Source organism: Embiotoca jacksoni, unplaced genomic scaffold (genome assembly GCF_022577435.1).
Source record: "Embiotoca jacksoni isolate LCO1_2020_lvr unplaced genomic scaffold, fEmbJac1.0.p SCAF_17, whole genome shotgun sequence".
Lineage (NCBI taxonomy): Eukaryota > Metazoa > Chordata > Actinopteri > Embiotocidae > Embiotoca > Embiotoca jacksoni.
The window spans coordinates 3,948,831-3,958,437 of record NW_027185307.1 but is presented as its reverse complement, the minus strand read 5'-3'; the positions used below and the strand labels follow the sequence as shown (position 1 = coordinate 3,958,437).

The 9,607-nt window shown below is 42.0% G+C and overlaps 1 protein-coding gene across 6 annotated transcripts in view; it reads right to left on the bottom strand.

The window, feature by feature from the left end:
* Positions 1 to 200: 200 nt before the first annotated feature.
* The window catches only part of arhgap12b (Rho GTPase activating protein 12b), a 68,105-nt gene continuing 58,698 nt past the window's right edge, over positions 201 to 9,607 (bottom strand). For 2 of the 6 annotated variants that reach the window (XM_069151299.1, XM_069151300.1), the window contains 11 exons: positions 9,178 to 9,239; positions 8,750 to 8,831; positions 7,115 to 7,216; positions 6,891 to 6,989; positions 6,535 to 6,637; positions 6,299 to 6,418; positions 6,083 to 6,181; positions 4,265 to 4,342; positions 3,959 to 4,093; positions 3,672 to 3,777; positions 202 to 1,945 (listed from right to left, as the gene is read on the bottom strand). In XM_069151299.1, the coding sequence (XP_069007400.1) occupies positions 1,771 to 1,945; positions 3,672 to 3,777; positions 3,959 to 4,093; positions 4,265 to 4,342; positions 6,083 to 6,181; positions 6,299 to 6,418; positions 6,535 to 6,637; positions 6,891 to 6,989; positions 7,115 to 7,216; positions 8,750 to 8,831; positions 9,178 to 9,239 (1,161 nt within the window). In that variant the 3' untranslated portion in view covers positions 202 to 1,770. Of the gene's footprint in view, positions 1,946 to 3,671; positions 3,778 to 3,958; positions 4,094 to 4,264; positions 4,343 to 6,082; positions 6,182 to 6,298; positions 6,419 to 6,534; positions 6,638 to 6,890; positions 6,990 to 7,114; positions 7,220 to 8,371; positions 8,495 to 8,749; positions 8,832 to 9,177; positions 9,240 to 9,607 lie in introns of all 6 variants that reach the window. The other 4 variants (XM_069151297.1, XM_069151296.1, XM_069151301.1 and 1 more) reach the window with 4 other exon arrangements.

Genomic DNA, 9,607 nt, shown 5'->3' with positions numbered 1-9,607 from the left:
CGAGCAGCAGAGGTTGCACTGCATTCGAGAAATCTCCAGAAATACACCACAGTTCATTTCATAATTAACAGGTAGGAATATAATTGATTGAGACGTGAAAGCTTAATCACTCAATTCAATAAGCAGGATATCAGTGTTGAGTAGATTAATTCAATTATGTAATTAAAGCTGAGGGAAAGGGGAAGCTTTAGAGTTGATTGAAGGTTAAACAGCGGACTCACCTTTTCTTTCTTTATCGTCTCCATCGAACACTAAACTTACATTACATTCAGCCAGCGAACACGCACCAATGTTTAGTTTGTCTTTTTTATTACATAGCAATTTCACAAACAGCAGTTAGCCTGAAAATTACATTCAAAATGTGCAGCTGACCATGCGCAAACATTCCAGATACACCTGCAAACAAAAGTAACAGTCAATCAAGTGGGGTTTTTTTTCTTCCACAATCTGTGTATTCTCATGTTTTAATTCAAATTTACAAAATCTTCCACTGGTTCACCATCAAAGCATACATACCTCAGTCACTATAACACATCTTAACAACTAGTTGCTGTCACTGTACATATGCTCTGTTTTTAAAGGCTCTTTGCATTTGAACACACATACACCCCCATACAACAACCGCTGAAATACTCTCTGTACCAACTCCCTTCTCTCAATACTCTTTAATATTAGTTTTAGTGAGGAGAAGGACCAACAGTTCATGTGAAATGGTAATATTGCAGTTCCCAGAAATCTACTTTGTTTTCCAGTTACAACAGGACCTCAGTGACGTTTCCCGCCACCGAAGAAACCAACAATGAAGTTCATGAAGGAGCACAGACGAAGAGCCCCAGCAGCTTAACAGAAACGTTACCAAAGCACATTAGACAACACGACGCACAGTTTCTACAAAGTGGCAAGACGAGGATGCTTCTGCTCAGTTTTTATTCCATTAAATCACTCGCGCGCGCACACACAGACGGGGGGGTTTGTCCTCCATCGTTCAGGGTCACGGGACGCTTGTGTCACGGGGTTAATGGCTAACACTGGTTGGAAAGGGCAAGTGCGGGTGAGGAGAGGGGGTGATGGTGTCACTAAGGTAAGTGGGATTATGGGAAGTTGAGGACACAATTTGTAACTTGACTTCATCCAAGTGCCAAAAAGACGCTGTTAACGCTGATTATTTTTTCCCACCTGATCCAAAAGCACAAAGGGCTCACACATCACAGACAAAAGCTCCACAACACAGAAAACATTATCCATTTTGGATTCAGCTCGTTCCTCCTCCAGTGAGGTGAGGAGGCTGCCGGTTTCGGCCTTTTAATGCCACAGAAGCAGCAGCGATGCGTGTCGCCATCCGCAAGTCCGCTCTGATTCCAGCAGGAGGCGAAAGGTGCGACCGGCTCCGCTTCGACGTTTGAACTACTGGCCACAGGGATCCAGTGTATGTGAAAACACCTGAATACACAAATCCACCAAATCACACGGACGTCCACACAGCACCACGGCACCACTCTGAAAAAACCCGTCCGGCCCGCTATTCGCAGCAGGAATGGCAACTGAAAAAGCAGGTGATATCTATACACCTTGTTTTTTTCATTTTTTTTCTTCAATTCATCTCCACAACTTGTGCAAGTGCAACACTCTCACACACGGTCCTGTTAATGAATGCAACTTTGATTTGTTCTCCCAACTGCTTGGTCCACAGCAATGTTCAGATCAGTCAAAGAAAAGGGGGGAAAATTTTCATGTCTGAAAAGCCTGGCATCCTCTTCTAAGCGGGCACCTCTACCTACCAAAAATACTTTCATACTCGAGCAGTATGAGCTCCACTATCTGGTTCTGGTAGACCATGTGGACCGCGATGTTGCCCGTCTCTGTCTCGGGCCGGAGCAGCGTGGGTCCGAACACAATTGCCACGCTTTGGGTGGTCATGCGGTTGGCCTCCCCGTGGTCTATCACCCTGTAGGTGGGTAAAGGGAGGGGGGTTGTGTTATTTTCTGACAGTTGTTTGGTTTCATCGCAGCTTCAAGGTTTCTATCTAGAAAAAACATTATAGTCTTCACACACACATCTTCAGGGCTCGAGATGGAGCGCTCACGACACACACTCTGTAACACCACAGAACGCTCCAGGCAAGAGCATAATAGCCTTTTAAATAGAATCTACATCCTTGCATGCAGATGCACAAAACAATAACATATTCATGGAGCGGTGAAAAAAAAGGAAGATTAAATCCGCCTGCTGATATACGTAGACCTCCATACACTGAATGTCACGCTATAAATTTCCTCAAGAAACACCACTTCATAGGTACTGAATTACAGCAAACACAGTGCCATATAAATGCAAATTGGAAACCTAGGCAAATGTCATTGTGAACATATGATATTGCCAGTGGCTCCTGCAGGCTAAGAATACACGTTGGCTGTAGTTTGTGTTTGCCAAAGGCTGATCACTCTGAGGAAAAGTAAACAGCGGCAGTCAAACAGGTCCAACCTCAGTTTGATCCGCATGCATGAAACTCCTTTAAGTGTCTGTATGGTTAAATGTGAACATGTTGTTGAGGTGGCATATCCACAATAAATTCAAATGTGAGCAATAGGAAACCAGAAAATCCACAAGTGGACACGGAGTTTAAACTAGGAGGCATCCTATATTCATTTAGATTTTATTGTTGTCACATATTCTCTCTGAGTGATGACCACTTTCATACCAGCAGCAGGCTACACAATTATCAAGGCCTCAATAACTTTCAGACTGACTGCTGCAGAGTGAGCTGAGCAGCAACAAAAAGATTTTAATTATACCATATATCTATCTCTACATCTCCATCTGTCTATATATAGATATGACTTACATGTACAGTATACAGTCAGCAGCCGTAACATCAAAACCATTGACGGGTTGAAGCATAAAGTTTAATACAGCAACCTGGCAATAAATGCTCCCTTCATGAGCATTATAGTGTTCAGTTGTTGTTCAGTCTCATTAAGATAGGAGTTGATTTATTATCTTATTATCATATTGTTATTACAATATTTTGTCAACCCAAGTCATGAAGAAATAGGTTGGACAGAATATTAGGAAGGTTAGGAAATTAATGATAAACACCTCTCTCAATCAGACTGAACAACAACTGAACATATTAATCCTCATGAAAGGTTGCTGTAATATTCCCAATGTTTCACCTATCAGTGGTTTTAATGTTACATATGATCAGTATATGTGTGTGTATATATTTTTATTATTTTTTTTATAAATAAAAATAGATACAGATAAATATGTTGGTTCATGTTACAGGTGTATGCTAATTTTGTGTCTGTTCTAATGAATATTTTAAATATTTGTGCAAAGAGCAGCTCTACTATTAAAACAATATATTGTTTGTCTATGTTAGTTTGAGAAATGTTTTTTTTTTCTTTTGACAAAATATGCCACAAAATATGGTCAGTCAAAGAGAAAAAAAAAAGTTCCTGTTTTAATATTTAATTTATTAAATATCTGAAAAAAAAAAATCTGAGAATGGCAGCGCCACCTCTGAGGCTGTTTCTGTCGGAGGTTGCTCCCTGTTAATAGGAAGATTTTCCTTCCCTCTGTCAGAGGTTTTTCTCCCTTAAAGGTTCGTGAATATAAAATGTCTGAAAACCTCATTCGGTCCATAAAGAGGAAGACTGCACTGTTCTCACCTGCGCAGGTGCTTGAAGAGGACTTGCATTGTGTCGTGGTTGGGTTTTGGCAACTTCTTGATCAAGTCTTTAATTGAATTCACTCGCTGCTTGTAGTCAGAACACTCTGAAGCAGAGAAACAAGAGTCAGTAAATACACAAGTGCAGTGCGCCATCTTGTGGCCACATCAGGGACAAAAATGGAGAAATAATTTTTACCTCAACGGACAGTGGAGTTTTTAGTTGTGTCATAGTTTGTCATAGTGTTTGTGAATAGTGGTGCTTGGCATAGTGGATGAGTTACTCACTGATGGCGTTCACAAAGTCGTTGAAGGATCCGTATGTGAAGAGAGGCTCGGGGAGCTCCCTGAAGAACATCTTGAGAGCTCCCGTGGTGACATGGATGTCCTCCCACTTACTGTCGTTCAGATCCACCGTCTCGTCTGACAGAGGGACGGAAACCAAACAACCGCAGGGTAACGGAGAAAGAGACAACAAAGTGTTCATAAAACAAAACTACTTCCAGACAGCTGACACATCAAATCACATATAGAGGCTGAGAGAGTTACTGGTGGTCAGACAAAAGTGCAGCTCAGGGGGCTTTGGAGCCGTACCGTGATTCACAGCAAAGCGCAGCTTCTGGATCACTGCCAGGTTCCCGCTCACTCTGTATAAACCGTCAATACTGAGACCTGCAGGGGAAACATGAGAAGAAGGGTGGAGAGACAAAAGCAGTGAGGCTAAATGACGAGACCGGGTTTGTGCTTCTTGACACACTAAGTTGATCTCAAAAAGATGGAATCTTCAAAGGCCTGATCAAAATTCTTCAACCTTGCATCACCCCCACATCTTCAACATAAACAGTAGTCTGGATACAACCAGTGTTGATGATGTTTCAAAGAGGGATTGTAATAATGTCTGATAGAAAAAGTTGCCGCATCCAAAGCGTGTGGTGGATTCCTGATAACAGCTAACGGGCTCCACTGCAGTTCGATAAGCTGAACTGGCTGACCTGCCTTCCATAAAGTCTGTCCAGGGATAGTGATGCAGGAAACAGTATGCAGAGGAGCACCATAGACACTGAACAGTTTCTAATAGCAAACTGTCAGCTTTGTGTGTCGGGAACTGCTGCTGACATCAGTGACCTATCTAACAGATGAAGAGCTGGTGAGGACCAGGAGCTGAGAATTTTAGGTCCAACCCAAGCTGCAACTTGCTGATTTGAAGTGACCATATTTGGACGAGGTGGGGAGGAGCGAGGAGTGGATCTGACTCAATGTGACTGGGAACCCGAGGACACTATGTCCGCCCTCTGATACCGGCAACCGGACTGCAAGTCAGGCATGTCAATCAAACCAGACTAAACATACCTCTCTTTGAGGTCTAATATTGAATTCATTATTAAATAACTTCCAGAAGGATGACTAAAACACTGATTACAAGGAGAGAATTTATCACGTCATAATTACTTGTGAAAAGCATTTATTGATTTATAACAACTGCATTTTTATTAGAGAAATTAATGCTTTCTGAATGAGAGTCTATTGGAGCCAGAGGTTTTTTGGAACCAGCCTTTAAGGCAATTCTGCATTGGCTTTCATTTGTAGTCTAGTGAAGTCTACAGCCTAACCTCACCAGGGAAGTGTTTTGTGGGTTTAACATGTCAAGTGTTTTTGTACATTTAATGTGAACTGATGTCAATCAAGCTCAAAATAAACCATTGAATCTGAAGTCAGCGGATTCAATCTTCCATCACTGACCAACTCGTGCTGACCTCAGTGAAATACACTCAGCAGCTCCACCTGTTGTTTTAAAAAGGTGTTCATTGAACTGTTTGTCTTTTGGAGAATGTGGTTTGTGGTGGTGGTGAACTACTAATGCATTCAGGTAGTAAAATTCCCATTTGGGAATGTTTCACTTCCTAGTTGAGATCATTCACAGAAAGACAATGACCTGCTCTATTTCTGCTGTCAGAATACAGAAGCATCACAATGTCAGCCTTATAAATAGTGATACAATTGCCTACTCGTGCAATTATATCTCCATTATAATTGGATCTCTCAACTCCACTTCTTTCGAAGGGATCAATGTTTGTGGTACGTTTTTCTTAATTATCTTGATTAATTTTTAGGCTTTTTGTATTTGTTTTTTCACTGCATTGAAGCATCAGTTTCTCTTTTCAGTCAGACCTTGCACTTCTAAATGTCAGGAATTATATAGCAGGATTTTTTTTCCTTGGCTGTTGCAGTTTGTAGGCACACTATATGTTAAAACCAGCCCGTCTGTCAGTGTGACTGCATTCATTCAGAAATATTACCAGCAAAACACTTTTATGTGAATGAGCAGGGTGCTTATTCAGACCCATTGCACAGACTAATGAAAGGGGAACATATCTGAGAGGGACTGAGAATCAGGTGCGTGCTTGCTCATACCGGTGTTCTCCACATGCTCGATACACATTTTGACAAAGTTGGGCACTGATGTGTTCTCCCGCTGACACAGGCTGGTCAGACTACAGCCGAACACCTGATCTGTGAAGAGATAAACACAGGTTCATGTCTAACTTTCAGCTGTCCGGTGGGAGGTCATGAGGACACGCTGTATTCATGTCGGGTCCTGAGCTACCGGGCCGGGTTCTGGCTGATTACCTTTAATGTATCCTTTGTCACGGACAGCCTGATATGTGGGTCGACGTGTCAGGAACTTCTTGAGCTTCAACCTGGTTTTCTTCTGGTCTGATGAGTCCATGCTCACAGAGGTCTTCATCACTGATGGGAGACAGGCATGATGAGCTGAGCGCTTTTCTTTAAGACACTGATACAAACAGATTTATGTCCCATTTAAACGGCAATGCAGGGACGGTAGCAGCCTCGTCCAATCTCACCTCTGTTCTTCTTGGAGTCCCGGTGGTCCTTCTCCTTATCCTGTTTCTCAGCTCCTGGAGATTCAGGCATATCGTCCTCGATTGCCTCATCGGACTCCCATGCCTGGACAGAAGGAGAGGCATTCATGAACTGTTAGCTGAAATGAATTGGCTCTTAGATCCCATTCCAAGTTTGCAGCAGCAGTCAATTTAAACTCAGGAGTGTTCCCTCTTTCACTGTAGTTGGTGTAAACAGGTGTTAACTGTGATTTCAGCTCTGGAGACACCAAGTCGAGAAAAAGCTGCAGATATGAGAAGCAGCTAAATCAAAAGGAAAAAAACATGAAAGGAGTACGAATGTGAATATTCCCACTCACATGTGTGTTGATGGTCTCCATGAGGGCCCGGTACCAGTCGTTGATGACGCTGTCGATCTCCGACTGGATGAGCAGCTCAGTGCCCTGACGGGTCTTCAGCTGAGGAGAGAAACCATCGAAAGTTGAAAAACAAGCTGCTCAGAGACGTTTGGACCAAAGTGACCAAAGGTCTTCAGGAGCAGAAGCTGGAAGTTGACAGCGGGTCGGTCAACTGTGAGCGATACCTCGATGACGTGCTTCTTGCTCGACTTGTCCTTGGAGGCCCACTCCACTGCCCCCCCGCGTAGATCAACAGTGAACTCCGGCTTTGACTGATTGCCGCCAAACTTCTGGAATCAACAGTCGAGATGCAGTGTGAGAGTTGATGTCTGACACAAACAGAATATAAACAGGGATGTGCTACAACATTTTAGGACAATAATGTGTGAGTGAATTGAATGGATGTAGTCGAGGCAAAAAACAGAAATCAGACAGACTTTCATTCCAAGATACTGTTTTTGGGGTAAAAAAATTTGCACCATGTTTCACAGAGTGTAAAAGCACAGACACCGCATCCCCTACAATAATAAATAAAGTAACATAATTTAAACCTCAGTTATATTAATAACATTTGCGTCCTTCTCTCAGGAATGACTGTTGGAGCAGGTGCCACATTCTTAAACACTGTGAAATCATTTAGGAACGCATCATGTGAAGTAAAAACCGTTTTTAGTATTGTGTTATAAGAAAGGCAAAAACATAATTAGTTATTATTATTATTATTAGTAGTAATACATACATAGTAGTATGTGCATATAAATAAACACAACGTTTTGGCTTAGATTTTTTTGAGGAATAAAAAAATATTCTAGGGTTCTTTTATATAAATTTTGTCAGTGTTGTAGTTGAACCATATTGTATCATGTAACTTGGTAACACTGAGAAAACACTGTGGGCCTCATGCAATAATTTTTTTTCTCTTCGTTTTAGGTGACTCCTGTAACATATTTAACATTTCAAGTCTGAGGTCAAACAAATGTATTACATCTGTGGAAACAGGAGGACTGTGTACACTTATTAATTTTATTTGTACCTAAGAGATACTTCTAAAAATGAGAAACTGAGAAAAAAAAAAAGCTCTCTTAAATCACACAGTGTTTCTTACATGAGGTCCAGTGTTGTTTGCACCAGTTAGGATGTTCAGGTTTAATGTCAAGAAGTTCAACAAGAATGCACATCATAGGGATGAAAACTGCCAGTCTTAAAAATAAGACACTGGTTTGAAGAAAGCATTTACTTGTTATGTTTCATGCTTTCCTGAAAATTCAAGTAAAATATTGTATTTGCCAAAGTTTAAAAAGCTTTGAAGGCTTTGTTTATCTGGCTTTTCAGAATAAACAAGAGTTGAGTGAATCAAGCTTCTGAAACACAGTCAGAGCAGGGTAAATGAAAGAACGGAGGACGGGCAGGAGTAACAACACATGCAGAGAGAGGGGACATACAGCAGCAGCCTGCACAGGCCGACAGTTCACATAGGAGACAGCAGGACGGGGCTTGACTGAGCGCTTCCAGCTGCTAAGAAGAGTGAGGAGCAGTTCTGGGATAGAGCCACTGCGGTAGTAGGACTTCAGGGAGGGGGAGGGGGAGAGGAGAGGAGAGGAGAGGAGAGGAGAGGAGAGGAGAGGAGAGGAGAGGAGAGGAGAGGAGAGGAGAGGAGAGGAGAGGAGAGAGCAATAAACAGGATGACAAACTTCACAGCACAGGTGGCATGGAGACAGGTGACTATGCAGAAATAAAGAAGAGGGAAATATCAGAGATGAATGGAAGGCTAAATAAACTATGCAAAGGCAGGAGCCTCTTGGGGCTGATGGGATACGTACCCAGGTGGTGCTGCCCCCCTGACCCTTCGCAAAGAGCAGGGAGGAACCCTGCAGCACAGTCCACGAGGAGGTCCAGTTCTTCCTGTAAGTCAGGAAAAAACAGAAGAACGACAGTGAATTCACAGAACACTCCATAATAATGGTTTTGTATTCACATGAGTAAAAAAAAATGTAGTTAGCTTATTTCATAAGTCTGCCTTTTTTCATAAGATTTTTTAACACGAGTTCCACTTTTTTGTGTGTTTATTTCCTGTTTTTAACAGAACTTGTGTTTTGTTGCACTATTTCGGGAAATCAATTTGAGAGACTCAAAAATTTAAAATGACGTAATGACCAAGTAAAAATGAGCGTCCTGATGGGAGACCATTTAAAAACCACTGTTCTACAAGGTACATCGGGTTTTTAAAAAAAAGTAAATAAATTCCCACCTGACTTTCTTTCCATTCTCTGTGATTTTGGTGACATTGAGAACTCCACATTTCTCTGAAGGCTGAGGACAGAGAGACACAGGAAGATAAAAACCTGCTAGAACATGCGCATAATAATACACACACACACACACACACACACACACACACGCACACACACACACACACACACACACACATATATATACACACACACACAGATCCCAGTCACACATATACACACACTGAAGCAAATGGGACAGTGTTGGAGGCTAAAAGCTGCCGTGTTGCTTGATGTTCTGTCCAATTATCACCAGCAGATGGCACTGTAACACTGCTGTGTTTCTGCTAGCAGATAGAAAGCTCCTGTGTGGTGTTAGGTTCGATGCAGTTAGATGTACGATGTGGCATGCAATTGATGAGAGAAACCAAATGGAGTGTTTAGAAGATG